The sequence below is a fragment of the Desmodus rotundus genome, chromosome 9 (genome assembly GCF_022682495.2).
Source record: "Desmodus rotundus isolate HL8 chromosome 9, HLdesRot8A.1, whole genome shotgun sequence".
NCBI classification, from domain to species: Eukaryota; Metazoa; Chordata; class Mammalia; order Chiroptera; family Phyllostomidae; genus Desmodus; species Desmodus rotundus.
Window position 1 is genome coordinate 107,515,539 of NC_071395.1, and position 27,656 is coordinate 107,543,194.

At 51.8% G+C, this 27,656-nt stretch overlaps 2 protein-coding genes across 2 annotated transcripts in view; one reads left to right on the forward strand and one right to left on the reverse strand.

Moving 5' to 3' along the window:
- The first annotated feature begins 7,170 nt into the window (after positions 1–7,170).
- Positions 7,171–9,189, forward strand: HIGD1B (HIG1 hypoxia inducible domain family member 1B). Its single transcript, XM_024553969.3, has 4 exons — positions 7,171–7,411; positions 7,500–7,650; positions 8,278–8,412; positions 9,055–9,189. The coding sequence occupies exons 2-4, from the start codon at positions 7,551–7,553 to the stop codon at positions 9,117–9,119; spliced, it is 300 nt and encodes a 99-aa protein (XP_024409737.1). The 5' UTR covers positions 7,171–7,411; positions 7,500–7,550; the 3' UTR covers positions 9,120–9,189.
- Positions 9,190–9,674: 485 nt separating this feature from the next.
- Positions 9,675–27,656, reverse strand: part of EFTUD2 (elongation factor Tu GTP binding domain containing 2) — a 34,714-nt gene continuing 16,732 nt past the window's right edge. Inside the window, exons 10-28 of the mRNA XM_024553602.4 lie at positions 27,013–27,179; positions 24,680–24,804; positions 21,504–21,567; positions 21,034–21,124; positions 19,531–19,666; positions 18,246–18,373; positions 17,281–17,474; positions 16,230–16,341; positions 15,674–15,814; positions 14,747–14,848; positions 13,709–13,791; positions 12,909–12,995; positions 12,607–12,733; positions 12,316–12,403; positions 11,565–11,683; positions 11,384–11,478; positions 10,761–10,914; positions 10,477–10,584; positions 9,675–10,145 (exon numbers count right to left, since the gene is read on the reverse strand). Of these exons, the coding sequence (XP_024409370.1) occupies positions 10,050–10,145; positions 10,477–10,584; positions 10,761–10,914; positions 11,384–11,478; positions 11,565–11,683; positions 12,316–12,403; positions 12,607–12,733; positions 12,909–12,995; positions 13,709–13,791; positions 14,747–14,848; positions 15,674–15,814; positions 16,230–16,341; positions 17,281–17,474; positions 18,246–18,373; positions 19,531–19,666; positions 21,034–21,124; positions 21,504–21,567; positions 24,680–24,804; positions 27,013–27,179 (2,217 nt within the window). The 3' untranslated portion in view covers positions 9,675–10,049. The remainder of the gene's footprint in view (positions 10,146–10,476; positions 10,585–10,760; positions 10,915–11,383; positions 11,479–11,564; positions 11,684–12,315; positions 12,404–12,606; positions 12,734–12,908; positions 12,996–13,708; positions 13,792–14,746; positions 14,849–15,673; positions 15,815–16,229; positions 16,342–17,280; positions 17,475–18,245; positions 18,374–19,530; positions 19,667–21,033; positions 21,125–21,503; positions 21,568–24,679; positions 24,805–27,012; positions 27,180–27,656) is intronic.

A 27,656-nucleotide genomic window follows, 5' to 3' on the forward strand; every position in this document is an offset into this window, starting at 1 on the left:
GCTGAATACACAGGCGTGTTCAGCTGCCACATCTGAGCTACACACTTTTGTGGGACATATTAGAACTTCAATAAAAATCTTTAACATGATGTTAAAACATTTGCTTATGTATGTGTATATATAGCATATATGTATATAAAGAAAACATATAAACAAATGTACAGGGTTTACAGTTGTATTTGAAACAGTTTATTTTTATATTGTGAATTAATTATTGTATTATTTTCCATATAAACAGTGGTAAATCTACTTTTGCCCCACCCTGTATTATGTATTATTTATATACAGAATTAATATGTAATTAGTCTATTAAATATTTTCTCCTAAATTCATAGATATATCTGCTGGGGGAAGGCTTCCCATCTTTTAGCACTGGCCACTCGTCATGAAGGTTGAGAACATCACACTTTTTGTATCTGCTACCTTCCTACTGGAGGGATTCAGAACGAGCCTCCCTAAGGTGGCCACTTTGACATGGGAATGAATCCTTTTGAGCTGAAGGCAACTGAGATCCTCGGGGCTCAAGAAACTTCCGCCTCTTCCTTGAAGAATTTAAATTAGGGGCCTTGCTCCTAATGAGAGTTATCACCACAAATAAATTTTGATGACCTACCGATAAGGCAGGGCAGACTTTGAATTACTGAATATCTGCTTTTCTTATCACCCTGTGAATGACCTTCCCCCTGCCTTCCCTCATCTATAGCTCAGAATGCCAGACACACCTCGTTTTCCCTTTCTGTCTCTGAAACTCTCCTGCAGGCAGGGTCTCTGACTCACCCATCAGGGGGGCTCCCTCATGTCTGTACATAATTACATCTGGCCACTTTGTTAATCCGCCTCATGTCTATTTGATTATGAGACCAGCTGAAAGAACCTGGAAGGGTGGAGGAAAGTTTCTTCCCCCCGCCACACCACCAGGCTTGCCGTCCTGCCTCTGTTCTGGCAGAGCAAACTTTGAAAGATGAAGATGATGAAACCCAAGGCAGTTAAGTTGTTTGACCTGCAGATAGTTTAAAAACCAGAAATATAACCAAAGGCTATTATCTCCTAGTCAAGATTCTTCTTTCTCTCCTCTGCCACACTGCCAGCTATTGACATCCTTTAACCTAGTTACAGGTGGGAAACTAAGGCCAGAAACCTAAGCCAGAGGATTTCCGGACCAGGCAGTCACCAGGGTCCAGAGCAAACCAGGGTGGCTGCTAGAATGTGAGCTCCTGGGAGGGAGGGCCGCAGCATACACCCCAGCTTCTAGGGCAGACTCCAGCACATAGTAGCTGCTTAGAAAATACACGCAGGATGAACGAGTGAAGGCAGGCTCGCCATTCCTAGCACAAAAAGGTTACTAGGGGGAAGAAAAAGAAAAGCTTCAAGTTTCACACAGGGAAATGGGGCTAGTTTCCAGCCTCTGGCAGAGAGGAGCGGAGCCCAGTGCTGTGAGAACATCGCTTTATTCACATGGGGCCCAGGCAGAAAAAGATCAAAACCCCATTTGAGAACTTTGAGAGTCGCCCTGGGGCTCTGCGGTTTGGGAACTGTAAGGTCAACTTGAAGACTGCAGTATGTCACTATTTCCATTACACATTTTCCAGGGTCCCCACTTGGCCGGTAAACTCAGAACAGATTCTTCTGTGCTGGGGGATGGGAGCAGAGGCCCAGAGAGGTAGGATTTGAGAAAGCTCCCTGTTGGCCCCCGGAAGCCCTGCCTGCCCCAGACTGACTGATAATAAGAATGGCTCTAGATGACTCTACGGAACAGCAGGGCGTTGGTATTAGTAACGCAACTCCTCCTTCACAATCCCCAGCAGTTTCAGCTCACCTGGCGAGGACACATTATACTGCTTCTCCCTGCCACAGGGATGTTGGCTGAAGCAGATTTTTTTGTTGTCATTTTTTTTTTTTTTGAATAGGTAACACAAGTAGCACAGAAGGAACAGTAAGGTGAGCCCCCACCGGTGTTTCCTAGAGCCTGGTTAGCCGTTTCTTGTGTATTAACGTTGAATTTTAAACCACGATTAATCGACTTGCAAAGGAGGAGTAGGTGAAGTCCGTGCAGGGGTTGGGGGTAAGAATAAGACAGGAGAGTGAGAAGCCAGGAAAAATTCCTTGGCAAGTGGAACAGAGAAACAGACGGATAGCTGAAGAAAATGGCTGAGCAATGTACAGCCAGGTGCAGACGGTCGCCAGGGCAGAAGGCCTGGCAGGGGGCAAAACAAGGACCTTGCCCCCAGGGTCACTTTTCCTCCCCTGACCTTTCCTCCCTGGAGACAACATCCAGGCCTCAGCTGTGTTTCAGCTCCAGGCCCAGGAAAGCAGCAAAACCAGGTGGGTGATGCCAGAACCAACTACAATGACTAAAGACCCCTGCCCTGTCACTGACCAATCAGTGGAGACCATGACCCTGAAAGGGCGCACCTGGAGAACTGATGGATGTTCTACTGGAACCCTCCCCTTAGACCTCCCCTACGATTCCCACCTGCAAGAAAAAGATAAAAGCCTCAAGACAAAAGACCCAGGGCGCATGCCCTCTCCCTCTGGGGAGCAGCCTGAGCCATTTCCTTTCCCTTCTTCTTCCCCCACTTCTTTCCCCACAAGCACGAATCTCCTAAACGCTAAGGCAGTGGGCAGCTGGCAGCTGGTCCCAGGCTGATCCCCTGAACCTGTCCCCGAAGGCCTTTTTTCTCCGACTTCCCAATGAGCTAAGGCAGCACCGCCTACGCTCTCCTGGTACTTCTTCCATGCTCAGCCCTTCTTGTTTCACTGTCCCCAGCTTTAATAAATGCATCTTCATAGCTACCTGGACTCCTGTTGTGAAGTCTTTCCTACACGAAGTCAAGAACCCGCACACTACAGCTGGCCCTAGGCAGGCCCGCTCAGGCCCCCTGTCCGGTAGCAGGAAGACAGGTGCAGGAGGGAGATGAAGAGACCTGCTCTGGTACTCTGGTACTCCCACCAGGCGAGGACATTTGGACAGGCCCAGACACAACGCACGGGCCCAGGGCCCTCTCTTCCTTGGTGATAGGCAGGGGAGCGGGCTCAGTGCTGGAGGGGCTGGAAGCCCTGGGTTCAGAAGTTTGCGCTGCCTAGCTGTTTGTGCTCGTCTACCGGAATTTCTAAGATGGTGTGAGAATGAGATGATGAAAGGTACATGAAATCATATTATTAATAGTTGGGGTTAATTTTCTATTGTCCCGCAGTAGATTGTGGTTATCATCATTGGTTGGATAGCTCAGCTGTTTACCTGTGTGATCTGGCTGAGTCACTTAAAGTCGCTGAGCCTTGCTTTCCTCATTCATACAGTGGGCATGACGACATCTACAACGTGTCGGTGCTACGGTGAGGATGCCTGAGCCCTGTAGACTGTCAAGGCAGTGGTCCCTTTCCCGTGTGCCATAGAGGAAGCTGGGTATTTGGATGCTCCGAACCCCCCAACGCAAGGACCTTAGCAAAACATTTCCAGCCTCTGGACTGCGCATGAGTCATCCAAGACTGGTTTCTGCTGGTGTCCTTCTGCAGCTCAGAACCGTTCCTTCACAAGACAGGATTCTATAACCTCGGAATCGCTGCAGTCTGATTCGGCCTTCTAAAGACCACTATCAACACCCCCTTAGAAGTTTTCCAAATATGTGGCAGTCTCCCCAGAAAGATTAGTGGGTACCAACAGCATTTTTCTGGCCCCAGGCCGGTGGCTCTTGGGGCTGTCCTTGGACAATTGCCGTAAGGTCCTTGGAACGCAGTGCCTGTTTTTAGAAGGAGGGGGTGTTAAACCCTCCCCAACTCAGGCGCCTACTAGGAGCTGCCTCAGCCCAGCCACATTGTCTGGAAACTTCCATTGCCCCTGCCTGTTCCTGTTACCCCACTCTCTGCCTCTCTAGGCCCGAGACACTACCATAGGGCCTAATGTTTTCTTCTCTGAGACACCCCCAGCCCTTCAGCCTGGGTCCTTCCCACCCCAACCCCAACTCAGAGTGTCCTCTGTTCCTTGTCCAGTTCATTTTCCATCATCCCTCACTCACAGCTCTCCATAGCTTGAGGCAAAGGCTGCACGTCCCTCCCTTCCATTTCCGTCCCTCGACTCCCTTGGGCTATATATAACACAGCTGTGCCTTACTTAGATCGAGTGGTGCTTCAAGTCCTAGTCCCCCCCTCACCTCCCCTTTTCCTCTCCCAGCACACTAGGGAGCCTGAAGCTTCTGGTTAAGGTAGGGAAGCCCAGCAAGAGGTGACAGTTGGAGGGTGGTTTCAGAGGGACAGGAAAGGGTGTGCTGGACTTCCCCTTTCTCCCCCAGCCTGCTAGCCATACCCCGCCACTTGCTCTTTCTAAAGGAAGAGGAGCAGGCAGAGTGTGCTGGGAATTCTCACCAGCATCTTACTTAACCCTTAGGATGATCCTGTGGGTGCCTGCTCTCTCCAGTTTACAGACCATGTAGACTCAAAGAGGTCGAGTGTCAGAAGAGCAAGTATTTAGAGGGTGGGTGGCCAAGCAGCTAACTGACCCACGTCTAATGCCAGCCCACACTCGGGACCCCCTGCCTGTCAGCTTCATACGGTCACAGCCCTGTAAACTAGAATTTCTGTTAATGTGACCTGATCTGGGAGAAAGAAGTTTACCAAGCAAATTACTCATGTAGAAATGCTGGAAGCAAAATAATTATTAAAGACTTGGCATATTAACAAAAATGTTATCATAATTTTATCTTACATGTTTACTAAAGCATGACTCTCCAGAAATCTGTTCCTTAAAAGATCTGTGTGTTTTCCAAAAGTTTTTGAAAATAAGAAGCAATTTTATTTCAGGACTTCCCCTCCACTGCACAGCCATTCTCCCGTTAGTCCACGATGTGGTGAGATTTGATTTCAGGAAAGGTGAGCAGTCTGGACCTTTTTCTCTGTTTACCGGGACTTTGGGCAAGACTTTTACCCCAAGCCTCAGTTTTTCATCAGTGAAATGGGAAGGACAACAATAACAGTGCTTACTTCATAGTTCTTGTAAGGATTATTCAGTGAATAAAATAATCTACTGAATGCAGTAGATTTTGGTTCTTATGTGTTCAGTAAATCATAGCAACTATTGTTATTTTCTCAGTTCAGCGCTGGGATGCTGTGGAGCATCAACATGATCTCGACAGGGAGAAGCTGAACTTCACCCCCTGGCAGGGGTGTCCAACCTATGGCCTGTAGGCTGCATGCAGCCCAGGATGGCTTTGAATGCAGCCCAACACAAAATCGTAAATTTACTTAAAACATTATGAGATTTTGTGTGTGTGTGTGTGATTACGTGCCGCAATGTATTTAATGTATGGCCCAAGACAACTCTTCTTCCAGTGTGACGCAGAGATGCCAGAAGGTTGGACACCCCTGCCAGAACTTAGTTCCTGTTTTCTAAAGGGCTTGGAGTTGATCTGGATTCTTGCCCTGTCTCGTCCAGACATTTCTACCCACCCCCACCTCTGGGCTAGATCATCCATCTCTTGAGAATTCAGGCCACTATTGGGACCAGGAGAGGCAGCATGGGAGAGTGTGTGAATGACTGGGAGGAGAGTTCCCAGGGACACTGGGGATATGTGAAGGCCTTGGGGACTTGCTGTGACCCTGGGTCTCTTCCTAGAGCAGTGAATGCTAGGGAGAGAAAAGAGAGACATCGGCTGCTGGACAAATTTCCAGGGCTGAAAAGCCCCTTTTGGACAGACGCATGGGGCTGAAAATAATTTAGGGAAGGAACAAAGGCCTGGGATGGAGCGGAACTCTCCAGAGCGCATCACAATCTTTCTCCACTTGCTTAGCCAGAAGATACTTTTCCTAATTGAGTGGCACGGTCGATTGGCATGCCTAAGCTTCAGTATCAACCTGGAGAAGGTTTCAGCTTGGCCATCCTCCCGGAAAGAGGCTCAGGAGTACAGACTTTGGCGCCAGCCAGTCCTGGGTTCAGATCACGGCACTGCCGTTTAGTAGGTGTCTACCCCTGGACAAATCGTGTAGCCTCTCGGAAGCTCAGTTCCCCCATCTACAAACAAACAGCTGCTTACCGTATAGCATTGTACAGAGGTCGCAGTGCAAATGTCTAGAACAGAATAGGCACTAGCGCTGGTCATGGTCATCTCTGTGGCCTGAGGCAGCATCACCCGCAGGCGGTATAAAGAGCCCCAGAGGTGGGAGGGAAGTCCTAGTTGTTTCAAACTCCTGAACAAATCTCCTCAGTCCAGAAAGCATCCTGGAAGGTATCGAGACCAAGACCAGAGAGCCTGCCTCCCGCAATTGGAACATTGTATTTCCAGCCCACATTGTTCATAAGAGTCTTTGAGGCAGTATAATTCAGGGGAGGACCCCGGATCCCTAACCCATCCTTGCCTCTATATTCCCATCTCAGTTCTCCAGATCAGGTCCGTCTCTGACCCAGCCATTTATGTCCTTGGCAATGTAAAGATTAAACCTGCGTCAGGGCTCCCTTCCATTTGGTCTTTCCTGGCTCTCCAGTGCCTGGAGGCCAGCCTGAAACTCAGCAGATGGGGGGTTAAGACCAATGCCCTGGCCTATCTCCTCCCCTCTCCATTCCCAACTTCAAAGTCTCCATAAAGCCTGCCACTGCTTCTCTGACCCCATATAGTGGCAGCTTTGTCATCAGCTCTTGGCTGGTTCAACGGATGCCGAGCCCTGGCCCAGTGGCTCGCGGTCCACTCTCCAGCCATCTCCCGAGGTAAGCACCAGCATGCTGAGGAGCCGTAGGGCCCGCAGTTGTTGCTCCGGGACAACCAGGTATAAAAGTTGCCTCAATCAGGGAGTTTGTTTCATGGTTAGATTTAGAAGGCAGCCCACAGGCAAGAACCCTGGGGCTGGGACTTTGTCTAGTTTGCGATCAGAGCAGACATTTACAGGGGTTAGCAAATAGAATGCTAAGAGTCACCAGCCCAGGGAGGGAGGCAGGGGGTTGCTATATGCAAAGAAACTGGCAAGAGATGGACCTGGAAATGGGAATAGCTCAGGGACCAGTTTGTTCCGTTAGCATTCATGTCGAAAACATGCGCTACAGCGTACACAAATCCACGTCTAATTACTTTGCTCTGGCTCTGGTGATTGGGTAGCCATCTCTGACAGTCTGGGATGGCTCTGGCTCCCTGGGGCCAGATCTTGCTCTGTAGCTCCCTCAGGAGTAACTGTCACAAACTCAAGGCCAGTGGGGGAGGTCCCAAGGTTCAAAGCCTTTTTCTCCCACCCTCGTCTGTGGATTTTTCCAGCTGCTTTTTTTTGGCCCAAGGATGACACTCACAGGGATGCAGATTGGGGAGGGGGAAGCAGAGAAAACAGTGAAGTCAGAACAGACTGGGGAAGAGGCCGGCGTTCGGGAGATGGGGAAACGGTGCTAGTGGTCCAGCATCTGAGACGGGGCACCTGGGCTAGCGTTTCAGGCAGCGGCATGGTGAGAGAGGGTCTCGGCAGGCAGTTTTCTCCTTTCCACCCCAAACTGAGGAACACTGGAGTTCTGATTGTGGGGTGCCTCCTTCTAGGACTGGGCTGAAATCTAGGCGCCCCAGCTGCTAACCTGTGGGGACAGGATCATGTCTGCTGACAAAGGCTGGTCGGTGCCACCCGAGGGTGAAGACAGCGTGTCTGAGAAGCTCCTGAGGAAGACCAGGGAGTCTCCGCTGGTGCCTATAGGTGAGTGGGGAAGGAAGGAATGGGGGGCCCGGAGGGGGCCTTCTCTTAGAGAACATCCCTCCTAGTCCTTTCAAACAATGAAGCAGAGCCCCCGAGTGGTCCCACCACTGAACAATCACCAGCTAGAAGAGGAGTGAACCAATAGCAGAGGTGGCGAGGGATAAAGGGACATCCCCTTACAGTGCAGTGAGGAGGTCTGGATGGGTGGAGGTGGCGGCCGAGTGCGTGCCTGGGATTTGGAGAAACGTGGGGCACCAACACCAATGTCAGGAGGGGAAGGAGAGGTTCGGGATCCTCCAGGGCTTCCTTCCTCAAGGCCCTGGGGAAGTAGGAAAAAGCTGTACCAGGACGTGGGAGCCTACATCCTGGAGGGCCCAGAGCAGAGCTAAAGGGGGTAGGGGAGTCATGATGATGGGCTGTTTGTACATGGGGGAGGGGCACCACTAGAGGGGACAGCCACTTTGAAAATGCCACCCCCCCCCGCAATGCCAAATAACCGCCCCAAGCCCCACAAAGCTGCACCAAAGCACCTGTTCATCCAGATACCCAGTCTGCCTAGTGAGGTGTATCTCTCAAGAGTGATGTGCTTCACGGATGAGGCCCAGAGGCCGTGTTCTCTGACTACAGGCCTAGGAGGCTGCCTGGTGGTGGCGGCATACAGGATTTACCGGCTGAAGGCTCGTGGTTCCACCAAGATGTCCATACACCTGATTCACACCCGCGTGGCGGCGCAGGCCTGTGCGGTGGGTGCGATCATGCTAGGTGAGTGGGGCCACAGGAGAACGAGAGCCGAGTCCTCAGTCAAGGGACCATGAAGTCAGTCCCTGCTCCCTATGCAAGGCTCCACATCAAGTCCCTGGTGACCCCCACACTGAGACACTTTCAGGGGTCCCTGTTTAATCTCCTGTCCCAGGCCTGTGGGGACAGTGTGCAGTCTGTTTCATGACAAGTTTGTCCCCGAGGTAAGAAAAAGCACGCGACAGAATATAGGCTGAATTTCTCTTCGTCTCTGGATCACAGAGTCAGAGATTAAAATAATGAGACAGCTGTGTGACAGGCGACAAATCCCCTTCTCCCATCCTTGGTTTCCCCGGGTAATGTAGTAACTGCCCCTGGCTTGCCTACCTCCCAGGCTGCCACGAGGTTGCTCAGATAGAAATGCAGTGGAAATGCTTTGTGAACTGTCAAATAGGTTGTTTCCCCAGGCTTTGTGGTCAAGCGCTAATAGTAGCTGTTGAGCCCTAGGGCAGAAAGATGAGCAGGTAAGCTGGACTGTCAAGGGACCAGCTAGAGCCAGACCCCTGGGGCTCTGCTCTGTTGTTACTCCTCCCTGGGACACCTGGGAGTCAGAGGATGGATGAAACTTTCAATGCCAAGGGGCGTTTTTCCTTCTCCCTCACGCAGGTGCCGTGTACACCATGTACAGAGACTACATCAAGAGAACAGCGCAGGATGAGGGGGGAAAGTAGGTTCCCACAGCCCAGGGCAGTCAGACCCTCACTGTTCCCTGACATGTTCCTAATAAAGGAGTTTTGCAGGAAATTGGCAAGTCTCTTATTCACCTGGGGGAGGGCAGAGTAGGGATTGGCAGTGGCTGGAAGGGGAAACTTAGAGCCAAATGTTGGAAATCAAAGAATTTTGGCCCCCACCTCCAAGGCAACAGAGACTCGCAGGGGACAGCAAGGGGGGGTGTAGCAGACCTCCGATCCCAGAAACCTAACACCTCCCAGGCCAGCTCAGGTCCCACCGAAGGAGGCATGGCAGAGGGGACAGGCCACCAGAGTTGGGAGCAAGGGCAGTAACCAGGCCTCCGTGCTCACGGGAACACTGTGTCAAGAGGCAGGAGCGTCTCTCGCCACAAGGCTGCTTCCCTGGGAACCCAGGCGGGAAGAAGGCTGCAGCTGGGAGCAGAGGCAGTGAAGCCTCATGGGAGACGACACAGCTTTAGGGCCCAAGTGCCAGGACTAGACTGTGCTGGAGGAAAGGGGGCGGGAGGGGCAGGATGAAAGGAACAGAAGAAGGCAGAGGTCAGAATGTTCTGTTTACTTATAAACCATGGCTGAGGTCAAACTTGTAAGAAAAAAAAATTCCATGCAAATTCTGAGGAGAGGGCCTCTTGGGGTTAAACACTGTGTGTCCCCTTCTCCTTCCCTGAGCCCAAGCTCCTCTCTGTTCCCTGGGAATGGAGCCAGGCAGAGGCCCGAGAGGGACCAGGAGGCACCTTAGGCCTCCCTCACCAGGCCCTGGGTGGGAGGCTCTTGGGTGTTCACGATGGCCACAGCAGCTCCCAGACGTGCTCCGACAACACGGAGTCCAAGTCACGCAAGTCACGCCAGGTCCCAGCTTCCAGTCCAGGATGCAGCCCCTGGAGGGAGCGGGAGCTGCTAGGAGCCCGGTGCTCACATGGGGTAGTTGAGCACGACATCCTGCTTGGCGAGCTCCAGCAACATGGGGTCGTCAAAGAACTTGCTGATGCTCACGTCTTCGCTCAGGCCCTGCAGAGGGTGGGGGCGAACACAGGAATGGGCCCTGTGGCGTCTGAACGAGCTGGGGGCCCCCTGAGAGCTGTGGGTGGGCAGGAGGCTGGTGGGGGTGGAATGCCGGCCAAGCTGTTTCAGGAGCCCTGCTTTTAGGGTGTTGTCGCTGGGGAGCAGGTCTCCTTCCCGGACAGACTGGGTCCCAGGCCTGTACAGACTGCACCTCCACGTTCCACAGTGAACTGCTCTTAGTCTTTGGGCGAAGGGCCCAAAATGAAGCAATGAAGAGAGAGAAACGCGTGCTGAAAGCCGGGGGGCCGGGGGTGGCGAAGGGTCTGAGGATACACACCTTCCGACGCCGGGTTTTGATCATGAATTCTCGGGCCAGGTGAGGGGCTGGCTGTGGCTCCAAGGGGCGAATGACGATGCTCTTATCCAGAGGGTCACCAGGAACAATCTGAAAGGCAAAGGGTTTAGAGGGTCCAGCAGGCCTCCAGGGCATTCGGGCCTGCGAGCAGGACTCTTCTCGAGGAGGCTGGACAGTCTCAGTCCGGACTTGGGAGGGGAACAGATCAGAGGCACTGGTCTCGTACGGGGGCCAGCCAGGCTGGCCAGCCTGCACCTTTTTCTCACCTGCCAGTGGTGAAAGACAGACAAGGAAAAGGCCTGCCCCTGGGTGTGAGTTCGCAGATCAGTCTCAAAGCCAAAAGAGTCGATAGCTGGGATGAAAGCTTTGATGGTGTAGAGAGGGGAGCCTGGGATGGGCGCGTCCTGAGTCACGTGTCCCCTGAGACAGAACAAAGAAGGCTGAGTCCCTAGTCCCACAGAGGTGAAAGCAGAGAAGCAATCTGCCCCCAAACGAGAATTACCATCAAAGACAGTGTAGCTGTGAATGCACTACAGGAGGTGGAGAAGGCTGGGCCTCTCGGTCTCATTCCTTATGGAGGCTACAGGGGCGGCAACCTCTGGGTTGGACTGGGGACATCGATGGGCAAGGTTTTACAGGCATTCTCGCCACCGACCCCTGCAGTACTGTCTCCAGGAGCTCTTTCAGGACCAGAGCCCAATAAGGAATCTCAAATTTTAATCTGCAGAAAATCTGGGGATTTCCTCATTCCTGTCCCACTTCTGAAAACTTGGCTCATTAGGGTTCAGGAATGGAGACAGTGGGAGGCCGACCCCTCCGGGGCAGCTGAGTGACTTCCTGCTCTGCTCTTCCGCCCTGTGCACCCCTCAGCGTGCCTGGGGCTGCTCACCTGCGCCTGGCCAGGACAGTATACACGGCGGAGACACAATCTGCAGGGGCCTGGACCTCGACAAAGTAGTAAGGTTCCATCAGGCGAGGAGTGGCCTGAAACAGAGCAGCAAGGAGGCATCCCTCAGCCAGGGGAAGGCGGAGGACTCAATGCCCTGGGCAGCAGGGCCCTGCTCACTCACCATGAGGAAGGCAGAGTAGACCACTCGCCTGGCCGTGGGGATGATCTGGCCCCCACCCCGGTGCAGCGGCTCCTGGGCGACCACGGCATCTAGGATCTTAAACTTGACATTTCGAATCACTGAAAAGGAGATGGGGCAGCTGATTTAAGGAATGGTTCTGGTGCTAATTGAGGGACCATGGCCAGAGCAACAGGAGCCTCTTGGAGCTCTGCAGCTGTCTTGTGGCCACAAAGGGTAAGGCACAAAATCGCCCCGCAGATGGGCATTCCGACAGGGTATGCGAGGCCTGCGGCAAAGAGGACAGAGCTGAGCGTGCACTGGTTTCAGGCCATGTTTGGACATATAGAGCTTCCCCAGACATTTACGGGCTTCTTTCGCGGACATCTGATTATTTTAGAATGTAGAGTAAGTTCTAGGAATTGCATGTTTCTTCCAATGAAGTCCAGTCTGATCTATAAACCACTCCAATTGCATCTTCCTCTTGATACGCCTCCTCAAACACATTCCTTCTCAGGAATAAGGAACAAATGTCAATCTAGAAATGACTTCATTTCCAGGATGTACTAAGTGGTAGCAACAGGATCAGGAGGGACAGGGAGGGAGCTGGCCCAGGACGTGGGGTGGCCCTGTGTGCCCCAAGCTGTTTCTCCTGCCAGGTCCCAAAGAGGAGCCCACCCACCCAGCTCCTACACCCGGGTACAAGGACCCTAGGGGACTAAGGTAGGGGAGGTGGAGAAACTGGCAGACTCACACTCATCACAGAGGGGTCCTTCCCTGGTTCCCCACTGGAAACCCTGGACAATGCTGTCCTTCACTGAGCCAAGAAGAGCCTTGTCCACCTGCACAGAACACAAGCGTCCTTTAGTAGTGACCCTGGCAACAGCCAAAGAGTTTAGAGGGAGAAGAAGGTAGGCGCACTGGTAAGAGGATATTCTCCTTCACCAGAAGACACAAAATACTTTCAGGAAAAAAAGAGAACACTTTGCAGTTTCTCCCCTTGAGCTAAGAGACTGCCACGTGGCTCCCATCTGCTCCGCTGTACCTCAGAGGGCAGGGTGTCGTCCACCAGGATGTTGGGCCCAGTGGCGTCAGGGCCGAAAGCCCAGATGGAGCGGGCAGCTAGCAGATCCCAGTCGTACTTGGTCTGGAAGAACTCTCCCAGCTTCTTCCTGGGGAAGGAGGACACAACGGAGGGCTCGGCCAGCTCTGTGACTGCTGGCACCTGGGGCCACGCGCCCAGGACAAGAGCAGAGTCACTTTCCGGAGGAAGTGTGGCACTAAGGACCCAGTGGGTACGTGGTGGCGCCCCGCCCCGCCGCCCCAGCACCCGAGCTCTGTTCTCGCCTGTTCCATGTGATCTGGACCACTTCGTTCTCGATGTCCTCAGCCAGGCCCTTCTCCAGAGGCTCAGCAATCATTGTGATCTTGTTTCTGGTTAGAAAGGAAATGAGTCAGGAGGTGGGTGAGTGGGACGAGCAGAAGGGCCATTCCTAAGAAAAGGGTGACAATGGGAACAGCTAAGGCGGTGACGTCAGTGAAAGCCACAGGGGCAGGATTGGAGCAAAAGGGCTTTACCTTCTGTGTTCCTTTACTAGAATCTGCCACTCTTTAAAAAGTAAGGTTTGGGGCAACATTTAAGATGGTCACTTTGCATAGGAAGGAGAAGGGACAACTGCAAGTCACCCTGGCAGAGAAAGTCTGCCAAAAGGTTCACAGGATCGTGTCCAAAGGCACAATGGATCAGAGGCCTGGGCTGAAACTCACGCCTCCCAAGCACCTCCATCCCAAGATTGCGGGGTCTTTATTTCCACAGAGCTTGTGATTGTGGTGCAGTTGGTGGGGAGGGGAGAGTGTCTCCGGGCAGTCCAAGGGACACTGCCACCCCAGCTTACTTCCTTTTTTAAAAATTATTTTTTAACTCCTCACCTGAGAATGTGTTTACTGATTTTAGACAGGAAGGAAGGGACAGAGAGGAGGAGAAACGTCGATGTGAGAGAAAAACATTGGTCGCCTACCATCTGCGCCCCCACCGGAGATCGAACCCACAACTTAGGTTTGGGCCCTCACCGGGAACTGAACCTGCAACCTGGTGGTGTATGGGACGATGCACCAACAAAGCCACCCGGCCAGAGCTCCAAGCTTACTTCTTATTGGGCGTTTCAGCAAAGCACTTGAGGGAGGATGTCTCCACCACCGTCTCACAAAAGGTAACAACGGGATCAGCAACCTGGGCAAGCAGACAAATTGTTGGTTGTTGGAAGGACGACCTTCTGCCAGAGGGAATTCCGAGGGCCCCTTGACACCCTGTCTGTGAGAACCCCTAGTCTTAATCAGCATCAGTGACAAATGAAATAGCAAGCTAAAAGTCACTAAAAGCCTCCATCACTGAGAAACCTGAGAAAATTTAGTGTAGTGCAGCATTGGTGTTCTGGAGCCAAGAGTATGTAAGGACCAAATTCCGATTTAAACATAGTCCACCAAGGTATCTTTCACCATCTGCGTAGCTGACGCACCACCGTTCACTGAGTAACTCCGTGGTGCCAGAGGTGGGCTGGGCAGGGGCTATATTGCTCTCGACCCGTGACGTCTGGGTGGCATCGCTCCTCCCTGAAGCTCCCACGTGGGCTGTGCCTGGGGAGCCCAGCATGTTCTACAGTGCCAGTCCTGGGTACATTAATAGGAGATTCCGAGAGGGGTGCCTGAGGGAGCTCATTCCCACCACCAAAGGGCCTTAGAGAAAATGTGTGTCTCCACCGGGAGGCTGAGGCCACACACATAGGCAGTTTAACTAAGGGGCTGTGCCAAGACTTGACAACGAATCCAGGAGAGCCAGCCCCACTCTCTCCTTGACACCATCCTCTCTGAGCCCCCATCACCACAGATGGGCTAACTGTCTAACTTTTTTAAACAAATGACCAAGAATAACTTTGGCTTGGGAGCCTTGACTTTAAATATACAACACTGAGAATAACCTTGCAGAAGGGGGCAAACCAGATCTCAAATACCTTCCCATTTAGGGAGCAACAGACCACGCTTTTCTGAAGAAGATCTGCAGTAGGGCACCCCTCTTCCCCTGGGCCTTCCAGGGGAATCGAGGGTTTAGCTGCTTGTGAAATTAAGTCTGGAGCTCTGAGCCAGGCCCCTGGCCAGGCAGCCGCTCAAGAGAGGGGCTGCCACTTCACCTTGATGTCTATCTCCGAGTACATCTTCCGCAAATCATGCATCACGCAGTCCAGGTAGAGCTCCCCGGTCCCCAGAATCACGTGCTCGCCCGACTCTTCCACCTGAAACACAGCAGCCCTGGGGTCACGACCTGGATTCTCTTGTGCCAACAACAGCAGCAGACCTGAACAGAACCAAGGCTGGAACCCAGGAGGAGGTGCCTGAGCCCACTACCAGAAACAGCCACTGCTCACTGCTGGTTCCAGCCTCTTCAATAAGCGCCAGTGGAGAGTCAGTCCTCGAGACATCTGGATCACTCAGCACAGTGCTACTGGGCACGAGGCCACCATTTAAAAAAATAATTCATTTTTAGAGAGGGGAGAAGGAGAAAGAGAGGGAGAGAAACATCAGTGCGCAGCTGTCTATCGCATGCCCTCAACTGGGAACCTGGCCTGCAGCCCAGGCATGCGCCCCGACTGAGAATCGAACCAGGGACCTTTTGCCTCATGGGAAGAGGCTCAACCAACTAAGCCGCATCGGTCATGGTGTGAGGTCACTGATTTCATTCCCACCTTAGCCATTTAGGGAAAACCCCGCCCTATGTCGGTAGACAGACGCTGACTCTTTAGCCCTGGCCAACTCCTCAAAGGTGTGCTGATGGGCAGAAAAGTGCAGAAGGGACAAAGTGACTAACTTTCCCCTCCCTATTTCCTGGAAAATTAATTCAAAGTATACTCTCTAAGAAACATCTCTTTCCTATCTAGGCACTAGTGAGAGATGCACACACACGCGTGTGCCAGCTGCCCGCCTCCCATCTCGTCCAAATGACAGCGACTGGGGTTAGGTCCTGGCGCAGGCTGCTGGAAGCAGCCAGTCAGACACCTGATGGACACGAAGCAGTAGGCGGCACAAGCGGGGCGTGGCAGCGTCGCAGGCTGTGGGCCTACCTTGGTGGTGAGGGACGGATAGCTCTTGTTGACTTTGCGCAGACCGTCCAGCATCTTGGGGAGCTCGGAGGGGTTGACCGGCTCCACAGCAATCTTGATAACAGATGTGGTGTTGAACTTCAAGGGCCGGAAAATCTGAGCCTGAGATCCAAAAGGCACAGGAGTGAGAACCCCTAGCCTGAGTAGGCGCAGCAAGTGCAGAGGTAAGAGAGACACTGAGGGCCTGCTTAGGAGCAGCTTCTTCTCCAACCAGGGGCCATGGGGCTGCCTGGAGGCAGCCCGAAGGGCCACTTATTCCCAGGTATTGTGGCAGAACAAGGAGAGAAGGGAAAGAATAAAAGGCACTCCTCCTAATCCCTAGCACCTGAGCAGAGCACAGGGCGACTCCAGCAGGGTCAGATCTAGAAAGCTGAGCCTGTGCTGAGGTCTGGAACCAGGAAGCGGCAGCAACTCTGGGTTAGTCCCCTGCCAGTTCAGCTGCTTATTGCTCACGTGTGCCGTGGTTCCTGTGACCCTCTAGCTTAAGCCCGTTCAGCTGCCTCTTCAGAAACTCTACCTCCTCATTGCCTCGGGGTTCAGTTATGGTCGCCGTCTTCACGATCGGCTGATCGACACCTTCGATCAGCACCCAGTTGCCAGCAGGAACTCGGTTCACCTCAATGTGGTACCTGGAGCAACAGCCAATAAGCAGCATTGACACTGGAGCAGAGTGTCCATTCCAGAAAAATGCACTCGGCACACGCGGTGTGCTGGGCCCTAAGCCAGACGCAGGGGTCAGCCAAACAGATACGTTCTAGCAGGGAAGGGATGCAATAAACAACCGGTCATATAACCACACACACATACAGTCACAAACTGCTAAGTGTCATGAAAGGAAGTGCAAAGGGTTAGAGGACAAGACAGGAAAACCTAATTCCAGTTGGACGTTGGTGGGAAGCAAGCTGCTCTCAACGGCGTGGAACGCAAGGTGACGCCAAAGGCATCACAGAATACACTGCGGCTCTCCCAGCTCTTTCATCTTCTCCTGCTTTCTAGCGAATGGGGCGGATTTGCAGGAGGGAAAGGGGGCCTTCGGCGAGGCGCGGCAGCCACGTTAGGAACAGGACGGCCCAGTCCTGTTTCCCAGTGCAGATGCTGCATTTAGGAGCCAACAAGCAGCCCCGAAGCCCAAGCTAAGTTTTTTTCTGCAGATGGGATTGCTGCAAGGGATCCAGCAGTCTTCTCTGTTGGTCAGAGAATGGTGGGTGGAGATTGGGAAACAATTTCTTCTGGAGGAAAACCATAACAGTTATGACTTAAGGAACACAGAAGAGGAAGAGGGGATTAGGATGAGAAAAAACAGAAATGCCGCTACAGACATTCACATACGCCGTCCACGCAAAGAAAGGCGCTTGGCCTCATGTCCATAGCAGCCGCCCTGTGGCCCTCCCAGTGCGGGGTGGTGAGAACTGCAAGTCAACAGCTCTGCTGGGGGAGGGTCACCTTGGCCCCAGTGGAGGGAGCCAGGCAGCTGCTGTGTTTCCAGGGAGAATCACCCCTTCCAGCTGCTTAGGACCGTTCCAGCACAGAGGACAAGTCGGGCCCTTAGAGGTTCTAGGTAGCAGTACCTGGCCACAGAGACCCAAAGCCGGCCCACAGTGCATATCTGGGAGTCTTCCTCATCCTCCAGGGTGTAGTTCTCCCCCAGCACCTTCACAGGCTGCCCGGCATGGATGGTGCCGCTCAGCACCCGGCCAAAGGCGTGGAACTGAACTCCATCATCTGTGCTGTACATCTTGGTCGTGTGGCACATCAGGGGGCCCTGGAGGAACGGACAGAGAGCAGCCTCAACCACACACACTCTCTGGGCAAGTACCACTGTTCCCACCTCCTCTCAGAAAGATGACGTGAGCTCTGTGAGGAGGCAGCCTGGACCCCAAGAAAGATGGGGTGATCTCCTGGGAAAATCCCAACCATGCTCTCCCCTTGCTAATAAATAGATGTCCAAGGGATGCATAGCAAAAAACAAAACCAACCAAAACCCCCCTATTTTCCGTCTTTTTCTGGGGAGATGAGGGCAACAGGGAAGAAAAGCAGGTTTAAGATAGCAGATTGACATTGTTAATTTGCAAGCTTACAAGACTGACTTGCCCCAAGTTTCCTCCAAAGATGTAACTCGCAATTCTCACCCGGCTGTGTGCTTATGCCAGAAGACAGACTGCCGGAGGAATGGCTGGGGAAGTTTTTTGAAAGCCAGGACTGGCCAGATTAGCAACCATTTGCTGCATCTTTACTACCTGGCAGGCACCATAACACTTTCTTAATCTTATTTAATCCCCGTGATGACCACACAGGTACTATTACCCTCACCTCACAGACCAAGACCCTCAGGTTCAGAAGGACTTGTGAACGTCCCCAAGATCATACCACCAGTGGCAGTAACATCAGGCTTCGAATTTGGGTCTGCCCGACTGTGCTCACGGGGAGCGGGCATGCACGGAAGGGGCGGGACAGCGTTACTCCTGCGACCAGAAAGCAGTACTCCGGCCCAGGAGGGGAGAAGTCAGAGAGCCGGGGAGCCACATTCCCTTACATCGGGGTCACAGTCGCTCATGGCCTCGCCGAGGTCGGAGTCCACGCCGCCGGTGTAGGTGTGCTCGATCTTGGGCTTGGCGCCCACCTTGGGGGAAGGGATGTGCTGCACGCACATGTCCACGAAGCCTGGGGAGGGTGAGAAAGCCGTCACTCTCTGCCCTCGTGCCCGGACGCGAGCGCTGACTCACTCATCCACTCACGATGGTCAGAGCCCGAAGAGCGAGAGGGCTGACTTTCTGCTCTAAAAGCCATGACACAGTGATTCTAGGGGAAGTGATACCCCATTTCCTGGGAGTATGCTGCTAAAAGGCTGGAGTCGCCCCGGTGCCAGGAAGGACAAAACGCTAGTCTCAGTGGTTCCTTGGAACTCGGCTGACGCAAATCTTCAAGTATCTCGATCAACCCATGACCTTTCATTGAGTGTAAGCACTTACTGGGCACTCACATGAAACTAAGTAAGTACCCCATCTCCTTCCTAGATCTGCTGAGAACAATCCTAGAAGGGACTCCTCCCTTCCTAACAGCCAATGAGCCATACAAGAGAAAACCTCCACTAGCATCTCGGGGTAGGCACGTCTGCTTCAGGGGCACCTACCACGTCGGGCTGATGGCCAGCCCAGAACAAAGTGCTGACATCATGCACTTCGGAGACTCAGATACCTGTATCCCACTGGACTCCCAGTTAAGAGACTGCTGATGGGGTCCTTGGCCAGCACCTTTTCCTCCCCCTTATTTCGCAGATGAGACACCAGAGTCATAGGAGAGCTGGGTGGCTGGCCCAGGGTCAGCCCACGGAAAGGCCAGGACCAAGACTCTGGCCTTTTCTCAACCAGTCCGGGGCCCATTCTCCTGTATCACCTGCTTCTGTGCAACTAAAACATGGGAGAGACGAGCCCAGGGGACGGAGAAATCTGAGTCTGCAACCTGTCTCCCAAGTCCTGGCCTGGTGCTTCTCCCACTGACGCACATCACCGGTGAGTCCACCTTCCTGACTGCCCTGGCGAGAACACAGAACCTCAGAATCTCCTTCCCCATTTCCTTTACTTGCATGCTCCTCCTGGTAAGGGAATTGAATTGCTTTTGCTTCCTTGGTACCATCCATTAAGGAAAGCAGCTAGGAAAAAGCCCAAGTGCTCTGTACCCCAAACTGTGGTTTATCCGTGGTAAACTTCCGCCAAAGAGCCTCAGATCTCTGGCCACCACTGTGGGTCTGGAAAAGCTCCTCACTATGAGTGGCAGGGTGTAATGACAGTGATGTGAGGGGGCCGTGAGCTCTTCATTACCTGTGAATTCGCCAAAGAACTTTTTGCAGACCAGCCTGAGCAGGGGACGGATGTTCAGCTTCAGCTCCTCCTTGGTCAGATGGATGCCAAGCTCATCCAGGGTCCTCGGGAGGCTGGTGTCCACATCGCCCACAACCTGTGACGGTACCAGACATCACATCAGCTGTAGCGACAGCTATGGAGGACAAGAGAAGGCCAATGGGCCATCTGAAACTTCATTGCACTAGATTTTCATGTATGGGGAGAGCTTTTGGCAAGGACAATTTAGTTTCAAGGAGATCTTTGGTGCCTACCCTGCAAACCAACCCTGGGCGAAGCAGGCTTGGTAAAATGCCCACGCCAGACAATAAAGCTGGCACTCACAGAAGGACTGCTGTCAGTGCTGCCCTCTAGTGTCTGAAAAACAGTATCTCATCCCACTTGGGCAATGCCTTAGCCATCCCTATTTAGAGACTTCTCAGATTTAATGGATCACTGCACTGGAGGGAACCAAAAAAGGTCACCTAGCAGTACGCCCGCTGTCAGGGCAAGGCCAAGCCCAATCACCCCCAGCAGACTCCGGGTCTCTGCCGAGACAGACTCTGTAAATTTCTTTTATTAATCCGTTCCAGTCTGACACGAGATACTAAGTAGTTTTTAGCACTAATAAATTTTAATCACATTATTTTGTCTTGCTGCTATGATTTCCTATTTTAAAGTTGGAATAGCCACACACATTGTGTGTGTGCGTGTATTCCCAGGGCACAGCACTTAGTCAACACTTGCATAGTTTACAACTGTCCTAGGAGAAAAGTCTATATGAAAATTCTTGTACAGCCCTGGCTGGTGTAGCTCAGTGGATTGAGCCCCAGCCTGTGAACCAAAGGGTCGCCAGTTCGATTCCCAGTCAGGGCACATGCTTGGGTTGCAGGCCAGGTCCCCAGTGTGTGGGGGGAGGCACGTGAGAGGCAACAACACACTCATGTTTCCTTCCCTCTTTCTCCCTTCCTTCCCCTCTGTGTAAAAATAAGTAACATCTTTAAAAGAAATTCTTGTACAACATCACCACTCTCAGGTCTGCCTCCTAGGGAGCACAGATTCATACAGACACAACACAACACTCTGCTCTTGGGAGCAACTCCTCTGTGTAACCACTTCCGTGCCCGTCTGACGCACCTCATTCAATCTGAAACCACCACATTCCGACGTGCCCAGAATAGTCACCTGAAACCAAGGTCCCTCTGCCATTCTTTTAATGGCCACAAATACTTCACTTTATGGGATGTACCATAATTCCCCCAATCAGATTCTCACTGACGACCACTTTCTTTCATACATTCCCCCCTTTCTCTAAATTCAACAGCACTTAGAGGTCGGTAGTGTTCCACATCCAGAGGATTGGTCACCAACCATCTCCATTCTCGGTAACACAAGGCTGAGCAGGTTTAGGGGTAGGGGGACGGCCAAGTTCATCTTGTGCTTATTAGGAGGCCAGACCTAAACCAGGTGGCCCAACACCCTTACCTGAGCAAGGATCTTATAAAGGGGCTCCAAGATAAACTCCACGAAGCTCCTCTGGGAGCTGCTGGTTGGGGCCTTTTTGGTAAACTTCCGCCTGAAGAGAAACAGGAGAGTTGCGGGTGATCCAGGAGGAAGAAGGCCGTGTCGCCAACCTCCAGGGTGAACTTCCTGAGTCTGTACCTGAGCAGGGCCAAGGGGAAGAGGCGTGTGTGTGGGAACATAACATTTCTTGACTCCTGAGGGGGCACATGGTTCTGCCTCTCACGGACGCCTGCCCTGAGCTGTGGAAACCTCACGAGAAGCGACCTCTCGCCCCGTCAGGGTTCCTGAAAGCAGCTCACTTGGAGGAGGGGGGATGGAAGCTCATGACTAAGAAAAAAGTAGGTTTTAATCGTCAGAACTCTCTCTTTCCTGTCCTCACGTACCGGGACCATGGATCACCCCTCAAGCGTCACTTCTCACACGCTACTTACGTCTTGGGGTTGAAGTAGATGTCACCCCAGAGTCTTTTAGCAAATTCCTGGTAGTTAATGTCACCTGTGAGAGAAGCCATACAATTATAAGCTACTTGGCAAACTACTGTTCGACGTTCTCTTTCAGGTGCCACAAGTGGTCTGTAGCTGGGGAATTCTAGCAGCTTTCTTTCCGAAGCCCAGACGTTTCCTTCTGCCCAGGCAGGCGGACGCTAAGGCTCTGACCAGCGCTAAGCTCCCAGAAGGCAGATGCCTAGCCTTCTGGACAGAAAACACCACAGCCAACCTGTTTCATCTTGTATCAAATAATATTTCTAGTTTGACTGCAACTGCTAATCCTGGTCCGACTGAACCAAGCAGTTGTGGCTTTTAAAGTTCAAGACCTTCTCAGTCAAAAACTCCTGTAACATTCAAACAGATCACTGGGAACACCAACGATCTCGTGGGTATTTCTGCCCAGAGCAGACTGGTCTCTCCCACTCGAGATGGCAAAAGGGAACGCATCACCTTCTCCCTAACGCCCCGCTGCCCTCGAGACTCTTCTACCTCCTTCAGAGGGGCCAGCGTTGGCACCTCATCCAGGCTCAGCATCTTTTTATTCCCACTTTGTTAATTTGGAAACTGTCCCTCCCCTGTGAACCGCCCTGTCTTTTACACGCCTCTGCTGCTGCATTCTGCAGAGGCCGTATTACAGTCACTGGGCTGAGCTGCTTGAGCCCTCACAAGAACCAGGCCGATGCCCGACAGAGGCTGAATAAAGGCTTCCTGAAGCAATGAGCGACCATCTCTCTAATACACTTGCTCCTTCTCAGTCTCACAGGTAACATTCATCCAATCTCCACAGTCCTGGGCCTGAACATTGTCCTGAGCGTCTAAACAGGTGTCCCTTCCTTCATCCCTTCCTGTCTCTGGTGTATCTCCCATCAGGTTTGCACATACTAGCCCACCCCAACATTTAATATTTAATGGCTCCGAGCTGCTGACAGGTAAATTCTAAGTTCCCTCTCCTGGCATTCCAACCCTTCTCAGTGTGGCCCCAGCCTAGCCGGGCGGCAGTTTTACTGGGACCCTTCCCCTTGGGGAGACTGCCCACCGCTACCGAGAGGGCTGGGCCATGTGCTAATACCCCTGCCTCCGCGCCTCCTCTCCCAACTCTGCGGGCCTGGAATCCCTGCTTCCCTGCTCTCCACTTGCTTCAGCCCCATGTCCTCCTAGAAGCCTTCGCTGACCCCTAGGTCACAGGAGCTGACTCCCCATTCTGAACCCCTCGGCTCCACCTGCCTGCCTACAGCAGCTCCCTGAACTCAGCCCACATTGCCATCCTTGCTCTGGGGACTGTGCACCCACTGGACGAAGTTCCTAGAAGTCAGAGACTCTTCACCGTGCTTTGCTGTATTTCTAGTAAGAGGACATGACGTCAATTTTGGCAGTAATGGTGTGACAGACAGAAAAAGCACCAGAGTAGATTCTAGTTCCAACTCCACCAATAACCCCTGGGCAGGGTTCTCCCACTTGTAAAACGAAGGGGAAACTCAATGATCTCTGAGACCCTTCCAGAGCTGACTTTGGAAGTGCACACGTGGCTTTCCATGACGAGAACGCTGGAGCCCACAGACGGCTCCTTGGAACAGCGGGCTCCAAGGGCGAGTAACAGTCTCTCTTGAGGCGTAGGGCCATTTTCAATCAGAAATCATGAATACACTGTAATTACAGAAAAGCTCTTGGATTTTGCTTTATGTACTGTTAGAAAAAACATTAAGAAACCTATAAACTAGAATTCTGTTCAGATTAACTCACTTATTGTCCATCTATCCATTTTTTTTTTTTAAGAATCATCTGGAAACAATGCAAATATTTGTCTAATAATGAGAAAACAGTTAAATTACAGTTCAAGTATACAGTGGACCACTGGCATTACCTAATTGTTATAAATATTTATCCTGTTATTATATATTTATACATGTATATAAAATATGACCTCATTTACATAAAACACTAAACAGAGAAAGAAATAAGTTTAACAAAACATTTGTGCCCTGGCTGGGTGGCTCCACTGGCTGCAGCGTCGTACACCAAAAGGCTGCGGGTTTGATTCCCAGTCAGGGCACACACCTGGGTTGCGGGTTCAATCCCTGGGCAGGGCGTGTACAGGCGGCAACAGATTAATGTTTCTCTCTCCCCCTTCCTCTCTCTATGAAAACAACAAACATATCCTCAAGTGAGGATTAAAAAAAAGATGTTTGTAATGGTTATGATAATGAAGTTACGGGTGAATTTTGCTTTCTGAACTAGATTTTACTTTATTTCCCACTTTTCTGCAATGAGAATGCAGTAAATATATACACATATACTCAAAAAAAGAAAGAAAAGACCAAGTTTTATTTACGCATCTTCCCACAAGAGCGCACATGCCCACCCTGGGCACGGGGCAGGGCAGCTGACTGGCGGGGCGGAAGCCCTGGTGCCCCAGCGCCCACCATCTGGGAGGCTCCTCGCAGACCCCGTTTCCTCAGCTCAAAAACAGGGTGACAACGAGCCCTCTAATGAAGTGCAGTGTCTGACACACGACATTCGGGACACGGGACCCTAAGGAGCCGAAAGGAACTGGGGAGGCACAGGGGCGGAGAAGAGCGCAGGAGCCTCCTACGATGGGAAGCTGATCCCGGTGAGCCGACGTCCAGGCTCCAGGGACCCACACGACCACCCGCCTGGGTCCCCGGCGGAGGCTCGTTCGCACTGAGTGCACACCCAGCACGGAGTTCTCAGGCAGGCCCTCAAAATTCCTACCTGCCTAGAGATGGCTGAAAAGACAGCCAGGGTGCTGCTCACGAGGGAGACGCCATCTCTGAGGAAGAGATCTGACAGGCTTCGTGAGCGTGGGTAATTCGTTTTTGACAGACTTTATCTCACTCTAGGCCGGAGCCTAGCTCCTAAAACGAGCTCTTGCTTCATCTTTTTCTTCCTTGTCACCTTTACTGTTCTATGTTTTAGAAACCACTTAGCCTGAAGAGAGGGTCTAGGGGCCAAAAAGAGCCTCCAAGTGTGAGACTAACAGTTGATAAAATGCTCCCCTCCACAGGGGACTCTGGCAAGAAACCAATTTCTAAGCCATTCAGCAGGAAAGGCACCCGTGACTCCGGGGAAGCTGGCGAGACAGACTGCCAGCCAGAGCTTACCGAACGTGTCGGCATAGATCTTGGCAAAGGAGCCCAGCGTGAAGCAGATGCTGTACTGGGAGCTGGAGAAGCAGACGTTGCCCAGGAGTGGGGACAGGATCAGGTTCTCGTCCGTGGAGTACATGCTGAAACGGAGACAGCTGTGAGTGCGCAGCCAGGCTGACGCCGCCGCGGGCGAAGGACCGGGGCTCCACATCGCAGCCTCTCTCCAGCCCTTGCCCTCAGAGGGGCCTTACATAACACAGTCAGCTTCGCCAACAGCCTGTTCCAAGAAAGTGACATGATGAAGTTGTTCCCCGACTCCCGGTAACATGCCGACTTCCCAGAGCTGGGAGCACCCTGCACGACCTTGGAGAAGTTAATTGCACCGGACAGACAAGGGGCAACTTGGACGACAGAGACAAAGGTCTCAGAACACAGGAAATGAATCTAATGTGATCGGAGAGAAGCACATTCTGGAGAAATCTCAATTTTACAAATACAAATAGACATAAAACATCAGTACAAATGATTAAATAAATGAATAAAAGAGCCCTGGCTGGTGTGGCTCAGTGGATTGAGTGCCAGCCTGCAAACCAAACGGTCGCCAGTTCAATTCCCAGTCAGGGCACATGGGTTGTGGGCCAGGTCCCCCGTAGGGGGTGCGTGAGAGGCAACCACACACTGTTTCTCTCCCTCTCTTTCTCCCTCCCTTCCCATCTCTCTAAAAGTAAATAAATAAAATCTTAAAAAAAAAAAAAGTCACTTTGCTCCCCAATCCCACCACCCTACTCTCCTTTATTCTGTTTTGTTTGGCTTGATTTTCAAATTCGTGTTAAAACTTTGTATCTTAAAAGTCATGCAGAAGCATCAGCACCCCAAGTTCACTAGTACTTATAAGAAAACTAGTTATACCCAGGGATCAGATCCACAGCCCGAGCCTTACTATACCATGTTTTATGGAATTTCTTAATTTAGAAATAAAAGTACTGGCTTACAAAAACCAGCCCCTACCTCACTCTACCCCACTCCCAAGTCATGCTCACCAGAGGAGATTGCTCTCAATTCTTTTAGAGCTGCTTTTAGAGCATTTACCTCCATATTTCTAAATAATGTGTATGTTGTCATTCACTGTGTAGAGGTTGAGAAATGATGTCCTATTTTGGTAGGCCAGGATTGAGCCCTTCCCACCCCATGTCCTTTCTGAAGAACTGTATCGTTCCATGCTTTGGATTCCTGGTATTATATTGGGCTCTGGTCATCCTCAGTCCTTCTGGAGACAGGGAGGAGCAACCCCTGTTGAGATTCAGTGCTGCGAAGCAGAGAAACTCCTGGATGTGAACCTGTCTCTGGACATGCAGGTGCTGCCCCCAGTCCTCGATGGCAGAAGTGTTCTCTCAGTAAAGCAGTCTCTCCCCATGCCCTTTGAGGGGCCTCCAGAAGGCATCTAGTACATTCTTCAGCCTACAGATAAAACTACCTTTGAGACATACTTAATCTGCCCTGGCTGGTGTGGCTCAGTGAATTGAGTGCTGGACTGCAAACCAAAGGGTCGCTGGTTTGATTCCCAGTCAGGGCACATGCCTGGGTTGTGGGCCAGGTCCCCCCAGTTGGGGGCGTATGTTGTGGGCCAGGTCCCCCCAGTTGGGGGCATATGAGAGGCAACCACACATTGATGTTTCTCTCTCTCTCTTTCTCCCTCCCTTCCCCTGTCTAAAAATAAATAAAATCTTTAAAAAAAAAAAAAAAGACATACTTAATCTATTCTTCAAAGCCACCTTAATACTGCATTCTAAAGTCTCCCACACCACCGCTCACGCTTACTGATGTACGCCCTTGTACACCTATCTTGTAAAGCAGCTGAATCAGAAACAACAGCCAAGAAACAGTTCCCTCATTTCCTTAGTGCTAATAACAGCAGCTATCATTATTCACTGATCGGTTACTGCTAAGCACCTGACGTGTGTTCCATCACATGTCTATTTAATTTCTTGTAACACCTCATCAGGCAATTATTATTATTATCCCCTTCTTACAGAAGCAGAAACTGAGGCTCTACAAGCTTGGGTAATTTGCTCACTTTACACGGTGGCCGTGAGGTGAGCATGAGACTGACCCCAGGGCTCCCGGCACTGACCACGATACTAACTTGAAGATGTGTGCACAGCCGGTTACAGCAGGATGTGAGTGAAGCCAAGGCCGTGGATTCAGTCCCGGCAGAGCCAGGGAATGAGCCTCTAGCCCTGCCCGACAAGCTCATCAATGCGTCCCAAGAAATCAGAGTTGCCCCCCGAGTTCAAGGTTAAGACTTGTAAAAACTAGAGTCCCTGAGGACACTGCCAGGTCCCTTATACCTTATTAACCCGTTGACCTCATCCACAATGTGACGCAGCTTGTAATAAGCATCAGTCGGAGGCAGCTTCAGCTCCAGGATCAGCCGGTCGATCTTGTTGATGCACACGGTGACCGCCAGCCTCTCCTGTACCGCGTGCTTGATCAGCCGCTCTGTGTTCAGCATCACCTGAGAGACACAGGTGGTAACAGCAAGGGGGTGAAAAGGCCAGAGCAAAGTCAAAGAGGGTACTGTTTTCAAATTCAAGGTTTGAGGAAAGGAGGACCTGGGGGGTAGACTATTGGGTGGAAGCAGAGGGTGTCTTGCCCAAAGGCAGATTTGGGAACTTTAAGAGGGCCCCTCACAGGACTGAGTAAGTACAGTGCCGATGCTGGGAGCCAGGTTTCTCACTGATAGAGAAGGGACAGAAGAAGAATTAGGAAGCACACCTATGGTGCTAAAATGGAACTGCAGGAATTAGGAGACACTGATGATTTCTTCCTTCTGTGTGTGTGTTAATGGCTTTTTAATATATATGAGTAAAAACAGCTACAGACATGTGCGGATATACATTATCTGTACTCAGTGAAAGGACCCAGCAGCAATGAACATATCCGGATCTGTTTCTAAATACCAGTCCCTACTATAAGGAGCCAGAGTTCCTTG

Coding starts and splice junctions, on each gene's coding strand:
- HIGD1B (XM_024553969.3), top strand. CDS start 7,551: ATGTCTGCTGACAAAGGCTGGTCGGTGCCACCCGAGGGTGAAGACAGC. Junction 7,651..8,277: donor GTCTCCGCTGGTGCCTATAG/GTGAGTGGGGAA, acceptor CTCTGACTACAG/GCCTAGGAGGCTGCCTGGTG. Junction 8,413..9,054: donor GGTGGGTGCGATCATGCTAG/GTGAGTGGGGCC, acceptor TCCCTCACGCAG/GTGCCGTGTACACCATGTAC.